The sequence below is a fragment of the Cygnus atratus genome, chromosome Z (assembly GCF_013377495.2).
Source record: "Cygnus atratus isolate AKBS03 ecotype Queensland, Australia chromosome Z, CAtr_DNAZoo_HiC_assembly, whole genome shotgun sequence".
NCBI classification, from domain to species: Eukaryota; Metazoa; Chordata; class Aves; order Anseriformes; family Anatidae; genus Cygnus; species Cygnus atratus.
This window is the reverse complement of record NC_066396.1, coordinates 73,076,161-73,095,415: the sequence shown is the minus strand read 5'-3', so window position 1 is coordinate 73,095,415 and position 19,255 is coordinate 73,076,161. Positions and strand designations below refer to the sequence as shown.

The following is a 19,255-nucleotide window of genomic DNA, read 5'->3' as shown; positions in this document are numbered from 1 at the left end:
ATTGAAGTTAGAGATAGAAAAATAGTGGTAAATGAATTATTGTACAAGCATTTTGTTACCATTACTCTACCAATTGTTAAATGAAGGTGAAAATTGCTGACAGGAAAATTGAGTTAATTCTGGCAATTGATATAACCTATATTTTCCCCATAATTTAGTAGAGTAATAAAGGCCAACTGCTAATAATAATAAAAAAGTTAGAAAGTCCTGAAACAAGTAAAATCAGTGTGACACAATCAGTGTCACACAATTATTCATTCTGGGACACCACACCTAGGGGGAAACAATTTTAAACGAAATTGTTTGAAATATTTCCTGGTGTGCTGAATGCCTGATGCAATCTAGGGAGGGAGAAATTTGGCTCGCAGTTCTGCAGCCAACACTAACTCAAGGTTTGTGAATTTAGAGTAGGATAAGAAAATATAAAGGTTATTCTGTTCTTATTTATCTACATCTTATAAATGCACTGCTGTAATACACATTCATTTTATGCTTTCATTTTACATTGTGACAAAGCTAGAATAAAAAACTTATTTCTAAAGAAATCACTTCCTTGCTGTCATTTCTTTGTGTGGTTCTAACCATCAGTATTTTTACCTCGAACAAATGAGACACAATTTGCCACTTATCCAGAACTGCAAGTTTCCTGTAACAATGAATGAATGTTACGTCTACAGAATTATGTTTGTGATTTTTCTCATCCTAGGACCAGAGGAGTTAAAAGAAGTTTTTTGTTGTTGTTGTTGTTTTTGTTTGTTTGTTTGTTTTTTGTTGTTGTTTTTTTTTAAGTAAGAAACAGTAAGTGTTAATAGAAGAGCAACATCCTGACTAGTGAAATCACTAAAAAAAATGATCATGTTAGGAATAATAACATTTACCCTAGCTAAATCCAAGACAGTGAGCTTTCAAAGAATTATTACAGAAGACTTATGTATAAAAAGGCCTTATTACCAGAGTTACCCACTATGACACATTAATCATACATGATCCTTTATGATCTTTAATTATAGTTTTGATTTTGCATGGCAGACCAGGTAGAAACTTGCCTTGCTCTTTGGTTGTGTCTAAATGTCCCTGCTGTGAATATGGATCTTTCTCTTTCATTCTAAAAGCAAATCCCTTAGTAAGACTAGAAAGCACAGGCAGAGCCATGGATTTGCAAACATAGGTGAAAAATCTATATTAGGAATGTGACTAGAATTTCTTTTGCCGACATGAAAACATATGCATGAAACGAAAACAATGCATGGCATTTCCTAAAAGATGTTTAAATTGCTTGGATTCTGGCAATTTGCCCTAAGATCTGAGACTTCTGTTGCATCAACAGGTGTCTTTTTTTCTTGTAGATCTCAGACAAGCCAATTCTTTCAGCAAACCCCAAAGAAGAATGGAGACCATGTTTTCAGAATAGCAGGCAGCAGTAACAAACACTGATGCCAGTTCTCACAAGAGACAAGGAAGATGACAATCATGAGGTAATGACATCATGAGGTAAGTCCAGACATCCCTGGCTCATGTCACTCTGGTTCATTTCATGTATCTCCTGAGTAGTAAATACATATCTCAGAGTTCTGAATAGCACTTCCCCATCCCTCCCTAGCAACTCATTCTTCCTTTAAAGTCCTTTTGTCCTTAGCTAAATCAGACCAAACTAGTGTTGAACCCTGTGGAAGGAACCACAGTTCGTCAGAGATGATCAGTAAGCCCTGCACCTCTACCTACTTCCTTGCTTGCCTGTCAAGTATCATTCTGCATGAATTCCCATTGCCACCTCCCAGTATCTAGCTTTTATGAAATCACAGGGTGGTGTTCCAGTCTTCTGCAGCGCCAGTGGCCAGCACTCAGGAAATCTGTTACTGTCAGCTTGTTCCATCTAGTAGTCAGAGTTTACAGTCAGGAAAAAGAGGACAGCATAACAGAGCAGTTGGAGTATGTCTGCATTCCATCAAGGTCACTTTCAGCCCAGAAATCCAGTGAAACACATTTGTTCAACACAGAAGTAAAAGTACTTCCTCACTGTGTGATGCCAGGTACATGTAAATCATTGTCCTTGCAACTTTGGTTTTTGATCCTGCCTGCTACTCTTCACCTGCTCTCCTGGGTATTTCTTGCTCTGTTCCTTGCTCGTTTAACCACAAACATTTGAGCTCTTTAGATTTTGTTAGAATACATATAGCCTGTAGGACTTCATACAGTCCTATTGTTCATTCATGTCTAGGCAACTATGAAACATGTTTTCTTTACCTTTTTCATCTTCCCAGGTTTTAACATTTATACCCCATTTATTGGACACACTTACCAACATCGGTTAACCCAGGTTTCTGTGCACAGTTACAATATGTACACTACAATGCACCATATATTATATATAATATGATTATCTTGCATAACATGACTTATTTTTAAACAGAAGTGCCTCCCAAGCACACAGGAACGGAGTGAGAAGTGTTGCTTCTTGAGAAAGTCAGAGTCTGGCCTACTGGCTGCCTGCTGTGAACACAGAGTGATGATAGGTCATGTTCATTCCATGACTGGAAGTGAAAGTGATCTCAGACTGCTTTTCAGACAGAAAAGAATTCTCTAGAAAGATCGGGGTTTAAATACATTCTAGTTACAATACAAAAAGATGTAGCTCTATCACAAGAGAGAACTAATTCAGTTAGATTTGCATCTTCTTCTTCCCCTCCCCCACATTTTCTTTTTTTACCTGAAGAACCAGGTGTAAGTTTGTTTAAGAACTGAACTTATGAGCAGGGTATTTATTGAACCACTGGTACATCAGAAGTAACAAAAATAACCCCTGTTATTTAAAAGAATGAGCCACTTGTGCTTAACCAAAACCACATAAGTAATCTTGTCTTCAGCTTTACCCTAGCCACAGTTCCTCAGTGGAATTTCAATTTATATCTCTTACATAATCAGAGCACACTTTCAGGGGAGAATTTGACCCTGAGGGAGGCAGGAGGGCTGGAGATTCTTGCTAATAGTCATGTGGTAAAAATAGCCTTTTCATAAGCCCTGCATGGAACACGAAGAATGCCTTGAAACATGCCCTAGCTAGTATCAGAAATAGCCAAGCCAGAGATGAAAAGCATCCTTTTGCTCAAATGTAAAGGGAAAAAATCTCTTAAGATATTCTATAATAGTTTTTATGAGTCACGCTCAATGTGCTAATGAGTTCATCACAAGCCAGCATTTAAAATGGCATACCTTTCTCATCAGCACAGAAGAAGAAATAATAAACCAGTTCCCTGGGCATTCAGGTTTTCATGCACCTCTTCTTTCTTTAAATGCAGAATGTACTAACATCAGGCTGATTTCAGGGTCTCCTTACTCCCAGTCTGCATGTCCCAGGTGTTTGTTCTCCAAAATAAAAGTGAACAAGCCTGATGATCGCTCGAAAGCAGTGCTTTCTCTAGGAGTTGTTACAAGAGCACTATTTTTCCTTTATTTTTTTTTTTGTCTATACAGTGTACATCATTTTCCTACCCTTTCTGCAGGTAGCCTGGCTCTTTAATTCCCTGTTGTCATGAGGTGAGGACACCCCTTGATGGTTTTTATGACTGGGGAAAGAGTGATATTATGAACCAATGTGACAATTGATAGTGGTCACACATTAGTGTAGAGCTATCATTGTTAAGAAAATAAAATGCCTGTGTAAATTTAGTAAAAATCTCTAACTCCACAGACAGTCTCAAGCAGATATTCTAGGATAGGAGTATGCTTGGAAATCAAAAGAAATCAGTGATGGTATTGTTCATTTAAAAATACTACAGAAACCTGAGAAAATCCCAAAGTTCTGATAATGCTCATTTTTGAAGTAAAATATACATAGAATTCTGTGCTGATAATTACCTAATTACAATGAAAACAATTACTTGTTCGTTTTCAAAGCATGAGAGCCCATCCTAAAAGCAGCTAATAGGAGAAAGGTGGAGAGCCCTTGCTAGGGCTTCTCAAGCAGCTCTCCCTCACATAACTTCAAAGCTGGATAGCTGAACTATCAGTGTTGGCTCTGAGCCCAGGCAGCATAGCTTCCAGGAGGGAGGGATATGCCCAGTGTCCTGATAGCCTCTGTCAGGATTGTTAGTGCCTTGTTTATTACTCACTGTACATGTACTTCCATAAAGAGAGAGGAGATTATTCCAAAAAATAAGTGACAGTAAACCATAGGGAGTTTCAGTGGGCATCAGGCCTCTGGCTGCTATTGGTGCCTTTGAGAATCTCCTGCAAGGTGGCTGTTTTGAGAAGCTTACTAGCCAAGGAATTATACAAATTATAAAGGAAGCAAGGGAGGTGTAAGTGAGAAGACACAGTTAAATTCCCATCTGATTGTTGTCAGAGCAGAGCAAAGAAAACACATGATGGCAGAATCATACTGACACCCTATGTATCTTGTTAGCCTGCCTGTACTGGAAACCAATTATGACAGCACTCTGGAGTGTGCTGTCTGAAGGGAGACATACCAAAAGGTTCTACTACCAGAGGCAGTAGATAAAGCTAATTGGCTAGTAGCCCTAAGCAATATGAAGGTAAAATCATGGAAAACACAAATCCTCTTTATAATACTGATTTGGTATGCCTACATTTTTCCTTGCAGTGTGTTCTCAAGTTCTTCAGTCTGAGGCTAGCATATCGTTGCAATAAGCAAAGATACGTGCCAGCCATTTCAGTCAAATTGAGACTAAGTGCTACATCAGATGATAATTGCATGTGACTTTACAAAAGCCTATCTTAGGTTATCCCTACAGGTAGATTACCTTGGGTATTTAGGTAAATTCAAGTCAATTTTCTTTCCCGTGTCTTCTGTCAGCACTTCAGACACTGTTCCTTATGTCAAAGCTACTCTGTAAATAGTAGATTAATCTCCATTTGGGTGCTAACATGACAGAAATAGAAGTTGCTGGCTCTCCAGTGTTTTCTGTTAGAAGGAGAGCATGTCTGACTTTAGCAGAGGAAGCAGTGTACCCAAAGAAGCAGAGAATCCTGAATGGCATGGAAATCTTTTCACATTCAATAGTGTTTGAAAACCCTCCCTTCTCTCACTGGACTAGATCTGACAACTAGTCAGTTGCTAAACAGTCTGCAAGATGGCTTTATGCCAAACTGGACATTTACCAAGTTCACTCCACTTGAGGCACAGATTTACAAAGTTAATTGAGATGAAGCTTCCATCAGCAGATAGACTGGGATGATAAACAAAGAATGTTTCCTACTTCTTTCTGGAAATGTGACATTTATTTTAATTACAATATGAAAGGGGTCTTGTGATTAAGATCCTGGTCTGCATTTGGGATCATCAGTCTCTGTCCATAGGGAATGTACTCATTCCTACAGTCAACACATCTATTCTGCTTACCATTATATGTTTTCTTTAATCACTCTGTATTTCAGTATTATGTTGCTGAAACTGGGATAACCCTTTCTCCTTGTGAAGAAATGTGAGAAAAACTTTGTGTAAGGCATCTTGGACTAGACTACCAAGGAATGGATAAAGGTCATACTAAAGGTCATTAAAAACAGGTCAAACAAACATCTGTCTAGTCTGACATGTACAGAAATGGCCATAACTTGAGGAAATAGTTTAGGACCCCTGTTTCATTTCTGGGTTCTTCCAAAGAGATCATCCAAAAGATTAAATGATCTTTCAGTTAAAAAAGGCCAAAAGATGCCCATCTCAGTGACCTCTCAACATCTTTTAGGAATTACTGGTCTCATGAGTCCCTAGAAATACATAGACTATTGTGGCTTATAAGGATGTCTTTTTATTTGGGGTGGAGGAAGGGTTGAAACGTCAATAAATGTGCAATACTAATGTAGATAAAAATATGGGCAGAAAATCATTCAAGAATTCTGTAAACAGAAATGAGTCATGCAGTGAGAAAGGAGGAAGAAAGGAAAACCCCATTAAGGCAAATTGTAGATTTCAGTCAAATGTCACTGCAACCGGTGGAGTGACCAGTGCATCTATGGAGCATGATGCATGTAAGAACAGAAATATCCCTCAGCTGCTGTCACTCACCGACTAGTAGATCCTCTCTAGTAGGTCTTAATAACAGCCAAGATTGCTGTTTTGAAGAACCGCAGACATCCATAACATTTCTGCCTGTGTAGGAGGACTGAAAGATGGGAGGCATTTGAGAACATCAGTGATGTTCCACTCAATTTCTTTCCAAACAGAATTGTTCTGTGCTGAACTGGGACCAACTCTCCTTAAGCCTCTTAGACAGTCATCCTGTCAAACTGAAATACATTCTCACGTTCTCCGTCTTACGGAATGCCCCTTCAACAACTACAGCCTTGACATGCTGCATTACAGTAACAGAAATCCAATGATTAATTCAAGCTAATCCCTTGGTGCAGAAATCTCTTTTAAGTTATATACTTAGACTAAGATTTTCTAACAGTTAATCACTTTGAAAATGAAATTCCTGTTGGATTCTCTGAGAACTGCAAGTTCTTTTTTTCTTTTCCAATCTTTTTAAGGGTTTTCCATCATGTGTTTTATCACATTATGAAGACCAACAGAATTTTCAGCTAGAGAATCACTATTACTTGCTAGATTTCTCATTATGAGTACTCTGTGAAATTCCAGATGTCATCAGTGCTTCCACCTTCTCTTTAGACAAAGAAAAAATACAGATTGCTTTACACAGTGAAAATCTTAGCGTGTTACATGCCTTCCACAACAGCTCATGTACTGGTCAATTCTCTAAACAGCAGTGTATTCTCTTAAAGGGAAATACTACTTCGAGTTTGCTATACACCCAAGACAACCGTCTTCATACAACCTGCAGGTTATGTGCTATTTCATGCTTCACGTACCTGCTACTTCATACTTGAAGTTTTGTTATTTTTTTTAATCATTTTTGAGATTAATTACATATTTAATCTTATGTAGTGCTGCAGATCAAACTCTGCTGCAACAGCAGAACAAGCCTTCCTAAGATGCTGTATCAATTAGAGTGGACCTAACGAATGCATTTATAAAAGTGTAAATTTGTTCAGTATTCACAGCAACTTGAGAGTCCAGTGCAAACTACTTGTCACCCTACCAATGAATGTTATTTGCATTTTTAAGGTTTGTGTGTGTTGTGAGGTATGTATAACATCCTAGATGGCAGTCAAAAGAAGCAGTTTCTTAGTTGTAATTTTCAATGTCCTGTAATTACCTTTTCACAAAAATCTTTCTCTAATCTGTCATGCTTTCATAGTGCCTCCCAGCTCCATTCCTTTGTGTAAACTATGTAACTGTTTGTTCCTTCTGCTGCAGTTGAGTTAAACTGTCATCAAAGATTAATCATCTAACATTAAGCTTTCAGATTGTTAGGAACAAGTATGCCATTACCTCTTTTTTATTTTATGATTATCATTCTTTTAGCCTAAGGCCTCTTTCTTTGGAGTTCTTTCAAACTTCCAGTATTTGGGAGGGTGAGAGAAATGTAAAGACACTACAAAGATATGTGATGGTGTGCTTTATGCAAGGCTTAGAAGCTTGCTTCCTGTGCTCCAGAATTTCACCATACGCTAATCTGGTGCCAGTTCAACATTTCCAACAAATTGAGGACAATCAATAATGTACAATACAAAATGTATGACAATATTTAGTCTTTTAATTAAACTACCAAGAATTCTGGAGAGGATCAGATGTTGTTTCTTGATCTTGCTAATCCAGGCTCATCTATGATCTGAGTTTCACTGAACCACATCATGAGCTCACATCCAGTTTTTACTTTACTTGAACATGAGTTGGTTGGCAGACAGAACAGATGAGGAAAAACAGGGGGTGGGAGGAAAAAACACTGAGCCAGTTAAAACTAACGCAGCAGAACAAGGGAAATTAAATAATAATAATAATAATAATAACCAGCAGAAAGCCTGGAGTACCAGCACCATAAGGAGAGTGTGCAAGAAGTCCATGCTGGAAGGTCTCTTTTGACATGTACACTTCTTTATGTCAATGTGGAACTACTATACAGGATCAACACTTTTTGTGGGCTGCTAGGTAGAACAGCAAAGCACCTTCTGCAGGCAAATCACATGTGAACAAATGGTTACCATGATCCAGTGGGTGTGTAATAACTTGCTATGCTGAGGTAATGTGTGGTAATGTGAGGTAATATGCTAAAACCTGGCAATTTCTTGCGGCTCTGTCCACTGCATCACTCTGCTGTTATGAAGGGAAGGGGTACAAGGCCACCAGCTGCTGCCTCACCTCATTCCCAGGTGAGAACCTGAGATAAAGCCAGTTCTGTGCTGCTCGTAGACAGGTGACACTGAAGGTATCCTTTTGCATCAAAAGGAAGCCATACTTAAACCAATCTGCGCACACAGGGGAATTGGTCTCCCGTTGTTCTGCTGTTAAACCACTAGAGGGAAGTCTCAGAGTGCTCTGGCCTTTTTGCAAACATGATGACTGTGTGAAGCCTGTGTTTTGTGCCACGTGGTGCTGGGCTGGTACGTCGCAGTAAAAAATGCAATCAGACCGTGTAAGGTATCATTTAGAATGCTTTTTATTAGAGCTAAGATTGTAAAAAGAGAATACCAAAAATAATCTTAAGTCCCCTTAGAAGCTGGGAGCCCCAAGCTCTGAAGCATTGAACGGGAATCCAACCAACATGGAGTGTGTTGTGCAGACCTTGTACGTAGCACAGCGTGTCCTCCTGTGGTCATTCACAACATTATACGATTTTCTTTCAAGGAAACAACTCTACTTATAATTTCTACAGTGAAAACAGAAACACCTTGCTCATGAGATCTTCTTTCTGTGCAAAGATAACAGCATGGACACACAAGTGGAATAATCGCTGGGTCCAAGGTGTGTGTGCAGCATAACACTGGACTGGCAGCCACGCTGGACGGGCAGCCCAATGCAGCCCAGCATGGCACAGGTTCACTGGGTCCTCAATGTACAGTGGTGTTCTGGTCAGGAATGCTTGACTTCGGCCTGGAATTTGTTATTTTATAACAAATTCCAAACAAAAACATATTCCATAACAAATTCTGTAACAAAAACAGTTATAATATCCCTGTGTGTGAATACATGAATATAGCATAGAAGGTTTAAACCACCTGTTTATATAAAAGACCTCTCTTTAGGAAACATAAATGTGTATGCAAATTTTTCACCAACCCTATCAATTCACTTTTACTTAATACTTGCCCAATTTTTCACATTTTTCCCTCAATTGTCACTCTTGATTCCATCCAGAATACATTTTTGTACTCCATCAAAATATTTATAAAGATTTTTTTTTTCAGTTTCTAAATCTGTCTTTTCCTGTATACACATAAAATGATCTGATAACATCTGGCTCATAACATAATCTACATAGTAGAGTTTCATATTTTAAGGAATTGTGTTTAAAATGCTAATTTTTCAAAGAAAAAACAATTCTGAAAAAAAGATGTCTTTCAAATTCCATCATTTTGAAATTACAAACAAGGCCTAGTATTGATTTTTGAGACTGTTTTATGTGGCAAATAATTGTCTTGCTAGAAAATTTAATCCAACTAAAAAATAAATAGTATAAACATCTTTATTTTGACTGCAGCTTGTTATCAAGACAAGAACTGTCTGGAAAGCTTGAGTTACTAAATAAATATCTTCAAAGATATTTGAAGGTTTCATCATAGAACGTTTTGTTCTGGTATATTGCTGGAAATTACTTTTCTAAAATATCTCAAAGTACATATTTAACAAGTTTTATTCAGCAATATTTTAACTACTATTTTTTTTCTATGTATACAGCATATGGATATTTTAGGTATAGAATTGTTCATTTTTACAAACTTTAATGAAAATGTACGTCTTTATCAATAGCAACAGTGATATTGCTCATAGAACTTTGAAATATCTGTATTTTCCTTCTATTTGATGCTAGAAGTTTTTATTAAGTTAAGGAATTAAATGGAAACCATGTTTCTTAAGTGACCATCTGAGCACAGCCAATAGAAATAAATCTGTAAACATGAAGTTATTAGAGACACTTTATTTAAATCAGGAGAAATCCCCCCCCCTTTTTTTTTTTTCAGATGCAAAATCTTTCTGAGAGGGGAAGCCAAAGAGATGTGTTAATGCATTGTGCAAAACAAGTAGCAGTAGGCAGAATAATTTATACTGGACTGAGTCTGACTGTTAATAAAATAACTCATAGTACAACGTTAATGCCAATTATGGGGCTGCAGATAATGTGCAAACGACAACAACAAAAAAGCAAATGGAAAAAATATTAAGTTCAAGATGACCATCTCACTTTATTCAAATCCATTTCTGATTTCCTTCATATACATAGAATTGTTGACAGACCTGAATAATGTCTTACTAATCTCTCACTTCTTTTTAGCACGGTGCGTATATTTATATTGCAAAACTGTCACCACTGGTTTTCTTTTTAAATTTTTTAGGACTTAAATGCAGAAGCAGCAGTGTGCTTCCCAAATATCTGGCATAGATTGTTAAGTCAGATAATCAACAACCATTCATTTCCATCCATCTTTAATTCAGGATTCCTAGACCAGCTTCTTGTTCTTGGCCACTTTCCAGGAATTCTGAACTTTGTGACAGACAAGTAGCTATAAAGGTAATGTATGATCCTTACAGTCCTTGAATCATGATATTAATGCCATGTGAATATTTGGCATCCCTATTAAAGAAAATAGGATCAGTCTGGTAATCTGTTGGCTGCTGTGGGATCTAACAAGTTGTAATCTTTAGCTTTCCTGCCAACAAATTCCTCATTAAGCACAAGATATCCTGAAACAAATCACTAGTAAAACTTCTCCTGGTGTTAATATATGTAGAGTTCTTCTAAGCAGATAATTCTAGCCAAAAATTGTATTTTTTTCTACCCTTCCTGTCATTTAGCTAAGATGAAATAGTCTAAAGGTTTCCATATATTGCAATGTATGATTTGGGTTAAATGCTCATAGTGAAGCACAGGGAAGCACGACACAACTGAGGTTTACGATTTCATTACCAACACAAAATTCCAACCTGAAACTTCGTGTTAGTTCATACGTTTATTCACTCTTGGTTCATTCAAGCTTTTATGAGTGCATCCAAGCAGATTTTTTTAATTGACCTACAACCACTTTCAAGATGAGTAGGGCACACGTTGCATCAAAGTAACTTTTTCATGCATTTATGATGCGACAGATTGTGAAGTTCAAGCATGTCAACTAAGGTTCTTAAGGTGAATTTGGGCTGAGCCGGCATTCCAGGGAAAATATCCGGAAGAGCTGAATCATAACTGACATTCAGTGTTGACCGTGACTTCAGAAAACAGAAATAGCACTAGACACATCTTTTCAGCATGGCTAGGCAGAGGTCTATTTCACCTGTGTAGCAGGTCATGTCTCAAACAAAAGTTGTCCGTCACCTCCAGGGACTGTGAAATTGGAGTCATCGGACTTAAGATAACTCAGGTTGGAAGGAACCTCAGGAGATCACCTAGTTCAGTCTGTAGTCTTACAGTTTGTCATAGACAGGTGATCGTTGCTTGTACAGATCTCTTTGCCCAGGCCCAACTATGTGTCTGTGTTTATTTCCACAATATTGATTCATCAACTATACGATGCTGTCTAAGGGTCAGATACTACCCAAGCTCAATAAGGCAGTGAAATAAAATCCTCCCATTGCTCTTCCAGGTTGGAGCTGACAGGGGCACAAACATCAACAGTCTGAAAGCGGGGCTGCCCCTAAGGCAAGTGCTGATTTTTCGGAGAGGTTCAGCAAAAGCGTGGTGGAGTGTTTCCACCCTGAACTGAGCAGATGTAGGGTAGGGTAAAAGAGGAGGAGGAGGCAGAACATCTGCAGCAGCTGGAGTTGCTAGGATCGGCTTGCCTAGCAACCCCCCTTCTTAGGCAGGGGCATCTAATTCAGCAGCAACAGCAACAACAGAAGCAGCCCAGACACTTGGTGAGCTGGATGCATGTTAGGGAGTATGAGAGCTATCAAAACATTTGCCTTAGGGCTCCGAAGCCTCTTCAGTTTATTGGTAGGTAAACTATGTAGATCCTCTTACTGTAATGTATTCCTCTGGTCCATGCATACTGTAGGAATGGTAGATGGCTTATTGCAGTGAGATGGCTATTTTATTAATTTACATCTATACAAGGATAATAGCAGAATACGTTGGAAAAAAAAATAAATTATATAATTCTATCTTATTCCTTAAATAACTGGATTAGTAATTGCAAAATCCAGTAGATGATTATTTTCCAATAATATATAGAGAAAAATAATTCTTTTACTAATTGAGGACTAAACCCAGGGTGTATTATCATCTGTTCATATATAGCCTAGAATGTCTATTTTAATACCTGATTAGTATAAATATGTATAAAATGTATAATATATATACAGGCATAATCATGGCAACTGTTCGAATTCACTCTGTATGCTATTATGATGCTGTGTTCTACATGTAATAGGCATACGCAATCTTAATATTGTCTATAATTACATATTGTAACATTTGTATAATTAATTATATTTTGTTATTAAATCTATAATGAAAAATAATCATGGAAAGAATTTCAGTGTAGGAAGATGGCATTTTAAAAGCAAGGAGAAAAACTCTTTAAATAAAATGTTTCTCTGCATATGGTCCTAGAACTGCCCATTTTTTTATAGAGGAAAACTTCTGCAAGAGACAGTTTAGTTAAGTCACTACATTATCTCAGGTCTAATTTCTGGCTAGATCAAAGTAATAAACTGATCCCTAAAAAGTTGTCACTTTTTGCTTCAGAAGTTGCAGAAACAAATCAAAATATGCCAGGTTCTGTTTCTATGCTTGTTTTATTTTCTTTAGAAGAAATACAAACTTTACAAACGAAACTCATCCTTCCCCTGGTCCTATAGTGTGTTTTATGGGGTCAATTTGTATGCTTTTTTCTGGCAGGTGATGTTAGTGGGGGGATGGCATGATTTAGACAACAAAGACTATGACTGTTGGCCCCTGGAAAAACCAGATGAGTATAACATGCTGGACTGCGGAGGTGAGTTCTAAAGCTGCTCATAGAAGATCATATCTTGCTTGAGGAAAGATTGAGAAACCCAAATTGAAGTTCTCAGAATAATACCTAACTCATAACGAATGTTTCATGTGGTGGAAGGCATCTGAGTCAGTAACAACGTTTTTTTCTAGAGAAAAAAGTGAAAGAAAATAGCCAAAGGAAAGTTTTGAGTAATTATTTGTCCAATATTCATTGATTCCAAAAGAAAAAGGAATAGCAACAGCTGAATCCCTTCCCCCAGAAAATAACTGAAAACATTTCATTTCTCATTAGAAAACCAAATGCAACTTAATCCAAACAAAGCAGGCAGCAGCTCTGCATTGCAGCAAATTCTATTGAGTCATTCCTGAAATTTTATAGTGTCATTTCAAAAGTGGACTGTTTAAACACTCCAGCCAGTAAATAAAATCACCATTTCTACACATAGTGCTTTCTTCTCCTTGCTCAACACTGTTCCGTGAGTACTTAAAATCTGAGATCTTAACCACTTATTCCAATCAGTTTCAAAATTGAATTTACATGATGATATAATAAAAAATATTTTTTTTTTAATATTTGAAATTGCTTGAGATTTAAAAATAATTAAAGAATAATTGAAATATGGGAAATTCAATTTAAATGTAAAAAAAGCTTTTATTCTCTATGGGTCATCAAATACTGGAAGAGGTTGCCCAGAGATGTGGTTTCTCCATCCTTGGGGATATTCAAAAGCCAACTTTGCAAAGGACTGAGCAACATGTGACTCTGCCTTGCAACAGGTGACTCTGCCTTGAACAAGATCAGGCTGGACTGGATGATTTCCAGAGATGCTTTCCATTTTCAACTGTACTGTGATTCTGTGACTCTGTAACTGGGAATAAAGGGCTAAATAACTGGTGTAAAGGAACACTTCTGTTTATGTTAGAAAAGATTAGATCAGAGACCTTTTCCCTTCCCTTCCCTTCCCTTCCCTTCCCTTCCCTTCCCTTCCCTTCCCTTCCCTTCCCTTCCCTTCCCTTCCCTTCCCTTCCCTTCCCTTCCCTTCCCTTCCCTTCCCTTCCCTTCCCTTCCCTTCCCTTCCCTTCCCTTCCCTTCCCTTCCCTTCCCTTCCCTTCCCTTCCCTTCCCTTCCCTTCCCTTCCCTTCCCTTACTTTTTTTTTTCTTTTTTTAAGAAAAAAACAAGTTTACCTGAGAAATTCTAGTAGTGATATAACACTCCAGGAAATAAACTACTGGGTCCTACTCTGAACTCAATACTATAGTCAAACATTTTCTGAAGAGTTCAGACTGAACAGAGGAATTGAAAGACTATCTGGTTGGCTGTCAACCAAGGATTTTATTCCTGTATGAATTTATTATTGTTTTAACATTGGAACCACTACTTATCAGAACATATAACTTGTTTGAAGCTATTCTGAGTAATAAATCAGTGTGAACTGAGTAAAAGGAAACAAATATGTGTAGGTTTTTTGATTAACATATACCCTTTACAACCAGTTTTAGAATGAACTCCAACCTTTATCCTGCCTTTCTCTGTGATTCTTCCTTGCAATCCCTGGGCACTTAGGAAAGCAAAGTGAAAGGCATCTACTGCAGCTTCATTGCTGTCAATTTGACTTAACACAAGATCTTCAAAACACTTAGATGTGGGAGTATCTGTCATTGAAATAAGAGTTTTGTTTATTTTTGTGAGACCTTTAAAGGTGAGTAGAAAGTAATTTTTCTGAAGTTTATGCTGACCTTCTACATTCATTCTCTTACATTCTCTGAACTTCAGCTCTCTTACCTTTTAGTGCAAATTGCTCTTAGTAGCGAGAGCTTTTTTTACCTTTTTTTTTTTTAACTTTTGTTTACTTTTTACAAAACTACTTTGCAAGGGAGAGGTGATGCCTAGACGTTCTTTTAGAATTTGCTTCTTTATATCTGAAAGGGAATTATGTTTAAGGGAAAAAATAACGTCTTATTTCACTAACAGTGCAAGTCAAGAATACACGTGTAAAAACAACTCCAGAGTATTAAGAGAATTTATAACTGAACAACAACAACAAAAAAGTGAGGATCTCTTGAACAGCAGGATGGGAACACTCTTACCCATCCTCTGCAGAATGGATTTAATATTTCCTGACAAACTGCATGCCTGCATATGTTATTTGACATGCCAAAAATTTAAACCTTCATCCAACAACATGCAGAGAGGCTGATGAAAGGAGTGAAAAGATTTTTATAGTTGTTGTGGTTTAACCTGGCAGAGAGCTAAGCACCACATAGCTATTTGCTCACTCCTCACCAGTGGGATGGGGGAGAAAATCAGAAAAAAAAAATGGTAAAAACTTGTGGATTGAAATAACAACAGTTTAATAAGACAAAAAAGAAAGGGATAATATATATAAATATAAACATAAATAAAATATACAAAGGAAGTGATGTACAATGCAATTGCTCACCATCCACCAACTGATGCCCAGCCAGTTCTTGAGCAGCGGTAACTACCCCCCACACTCCCCCACCCCGCCACTGTACTTTATTGTCTCATACAATGCCTCATGGTATGGGACATCCCTTTAGCCAGCTGGGGTCAGCTGTTCCTGGCTGTGTCCCCTCCCAGCTCCTTGTGCACCCCCAGCCTCCTCGCTTGTGGGGCAGCCCGAGGAGCTGGAAAGGCCTTGGCTCAGTGGGAGCACTGCTCTGCAGCAACTAAACATCAGTGCGCTGTCAGTATTGTTCTCATCCTAAATCCAAAACATGGCATCATACTAGCCACTACGAAGAAAATTAACTCCATCTCAGCCCAAACCACTACATAGCGTTGTTTGAGAATATGAATTAAAAACAGCTCTCACCTCTAATCTCACTTCACTCACAGGCTCAGAGCAGGTAATAAGGTGTCCCAGGGACAAGAGAGATGACCAAGTTAAATTATTTTTCCTGGTAAGGGTATAAAAATGGAAAATGACAGATGTCTAAGCAGCAGTACTCCCACTGTCCTCTGCTCTGTAAGTTATACAGTTTTATAAAAAGAGTAAGCTTTCTTAAGTATTTAATTAGCATAAGTAGTATCTAGTGAGGTTAAAGTTTCTGACTGAATTTCATGTGTCCTGGAATTGTCTGTTCTTCTTCAATAAGGAGGTGTGCCTCAGTGAAAGCAGCCGGGAATGATGAACAGTGCTTATTACCTGCTCTAACAGGAATCATAGAATCACATTATCAAGGTTGGAAAAGCCCTCCAAGATCATCTGGTCCAACCGTCCCCCTACCACCGGTATCACCCACTAAACCACATCCCTAAGCACCACATCCACTTTCCTTAAGCACCCCAAGGGACAGTGACTCCACCACCTCCCTGGGCAACCCATTCCAATCAAAGCAAACGTATCAGGACAAGTAGCACTGCATTGTGCTGAGAGTAAATTTATTATAGATAAAACGAACAGACTTTTTATCATATTTCTCCAATTGCTTGATCTTTTCTAAGTGAATGTCAGAATTGTAGTAATGAGCATTTGTGCTTACTTATACAGCCACTAAAATGGATGAGTATTTTGGGCTTGGAAAAAGCAAAAGGAACAATGGATGAAAATTACACGTACTTCCCTTTCAGTACACAATGTTCCCTACCACAGAGGAAGATTTACATTTGTATACAACTGTAAAGTAGAAAAGTACGGCAAATATATTGGCTCATAATTTTATTTTTTCTAGGTCTGGAGATGGCATGGGTGAAAAGACCTCCAGAAAAGGCTGTGAGTGGGGAATTCTTCAATGTGACCTATGCAGTCTTTGCTTCAGATGGCTTTTATCAATATGCAGTGCAAAATGGAATCCTTTCTCACAGGTATTACCTCCTATAAAATGTTGTCATAGTTATGGGTATGTGGGGATTCTGTACGCACAGACATTTTCTATAACATAATTGGAACACATGTTCTTGTGCTCCTAGCTAATTCCTTCCACCTCTTGAGTTCTCTTCTAGCAGTGTTTGCACTGATATTTGCCCCTCTGGAATGGCTTTGCTTTCACAACACCCATCATGGCACACTCACTTGCATGTCAAGGACAGCACGTGTCATCCTGCATCTGTATAACAGTCTCAGTGCAACTGTAAATGTCACTTGTTAGCTTCTCTACATGAGGAAATTAATGAAATTCTAGCAGGAGTCCCAAACTCACTGTGTTCTATGTCTGTTTTAATAATAAGCATATTCAAAGTGCACAGCGTAAATATAAGAAAGGGGTTGGCCCAACCTTGAATCCAGTGATTTCAGTGAAGAATTTATTTCAATTTCTATGGCATTGAAATCAGTCCAAAAGGAGTCCAGTTCAGTTACTTCAGAGACTGTTAGTAACTAGACAACATAGATTAAGTACAGCATGTGTCTATGTACAACTTTAGATCACTAAAATGCTAGTACACTGTGATCTTACAGTTGTGGACTGTACACACCAGTTCTCCAACCATATAAAGCAATGTCTGGGACAGAGGCTGCAGCCACAATTCCCCATATTCTGTTCTGTATTTGGCTACTATAAGAGATGTTTATGAAAAAAAACTCACGTTCTTCTTTGTCTATGTGAGTGTTCACTTGGTGAAGTTCATGTAAAAGCTGTTATCCAGGGTGATTTCATTTAAGATTGAAAGATGACATATAATCCATTTGCAATAATAAATATATAAATAAATAATCCAAAAACTTGACCAAAAAGCATTTTTTTTAACTGCTTGGAGTGAATCAGTTTTCCTGGTCTTTCCAAGGAGAACCACTCTCTTAAATCACTAAGGAATTTAGAAAATCCTGCTCTTTGAGTACGTACACATATTTGTTTCTTCTGATGTAGTCTTCTCTCTTAAATCTACTCAGTATGGGCTAGTTGTTCTCACATTAAAAATAAATAAATATATATAAAAATCCTGGCGTCACTTTCAGTTTAGAGAGCTATTGTGCATAACATACAAACTAAACTGTAGAACTAAATCTGGCTGTATCTGCTGAGTAAGCCATATTTGGAGAAAATGATTTTATTTTAAAGCCGAATCAGTTTATTATGGTCATAACCAACTTCACGGAAGTTGTTGCTCAACTGAAAGTGTAAATCAGAAAACACATTGGAAAGAAGCATTGTGACACGTATCCAGGGAACTACATTCATCTTTCTGTGATGAACTTCCAAAAATCCTAACTTATATATATTTCTTGTAATGTACTCTTCTCTTTTAAATCTAATCTCCTACGACTAGTTCTACTCAGCACTTGTCAGGCCTAGAGTACTATGTCCAGTTCTGGTCCCTGCAATTCAAAAAAGGCTGTTCAGGGTCCAAAGAAGAGCCACAAAGATGATCAAAGCGCTGAAGAAAGCCTTCCACTATGAGGAAAGACTGAAGGAGTTAGGTCTTTACACCCTTGAGATAAGAAAGCTTAGGGGAGGACCTCATCACAGTATTCCAAGGGTGGCTACAAAGAGGATGGAGGCCTCCTAACAAGGAGTCACATGGGAAGACAAGGGGCAAAAACACAAAGGATAAAAGTTGCACTGGTAGACATTTAATCTTGATACAAGAAATATATGTATTTTTTACAATGAGGACAACCAGTCACAGGAACAACTTTCACAAGGTCAAGTTCCTATCACTGGAGGTTATTAAGATGCAGTTGGACAGCGTCCAAAGTAATTTCATCTAGTCTCCTTTTTCCCGCGAATGGTCAGACCTGATGGTCTTTTGAGGCCCCTTCCAACCTGAGCTGTTCTGTGATTCTGTGTTTGTTTTGCAGAACAGTCTAAACATATAGACCATTATTTCCTCTAAGTTTTTGGTTTTAGGATTTGTGTCTGATATTGTTGTCCAACGTACTAATCATTGGTTCTTCAGGTTGTGGAGCAAAGACTGAAGCCAAATAGGAATCACATGAATAGATTCATGTATACAATTGAACACACCGAGAATGAAAGTAACCAGGGACACATATTTCTGATAGTGGAAGTACAGTAAGCGGTATGTTCTTCTAATCCAGTTGTAGCAATGCCAAGTAATCTGGTCATGCAGTCAGTCTCAAGACATAAGTGGAGGCTGGTAGCTGCTTGAGGTATAGTATCTGCCAGAGTTGACAGCAATCTTCATTGCTCTAGGAGTGCTTCAACCAGAAGTAAAACAAAAGAGAAAGAAATGGCATTACAGTGTTTCTCACTGCATGTGTTTATGTTACTCATTTCTCTATACAGGATTTTCTGTGCTGTTACAGTTTTGAGGAATAAGTAATGAATA

General features: G+C 37.9%; 1 protein-coding gene across 1 annotated transcript in view; it reads left to right on the top strand.

Moving 5' to 3' along the window:
• The first annotated feature begins 11,945 nt into the window (after nucleotides 1-11,945).
• Nucleotides 11,946-19,255, top strand: part of LOC118257031 (atrial natriuretic peptide receptor 1-like) — a 34,780-nt gene continuing 27,470 nt past the window's right edge. The window contains exons 1-3 of the mRNA XM_050716545.1: nucleotides 11,946-11,999; nucleotides 12,906-13,002; nucleotides 16,699-16,831. Coding sequence (XP_050572502.1) covers nucleotides 11,946-11,999; nucleotides 12,906-13,002; nucleotides 16,699-16,831 — 284 coding nt within the window. The remainder of the gene's footprint in view (nucleotides 12,000-12,905; nucleotides 13,003-16,698; nucleotides 16,832-19,255) is intronic.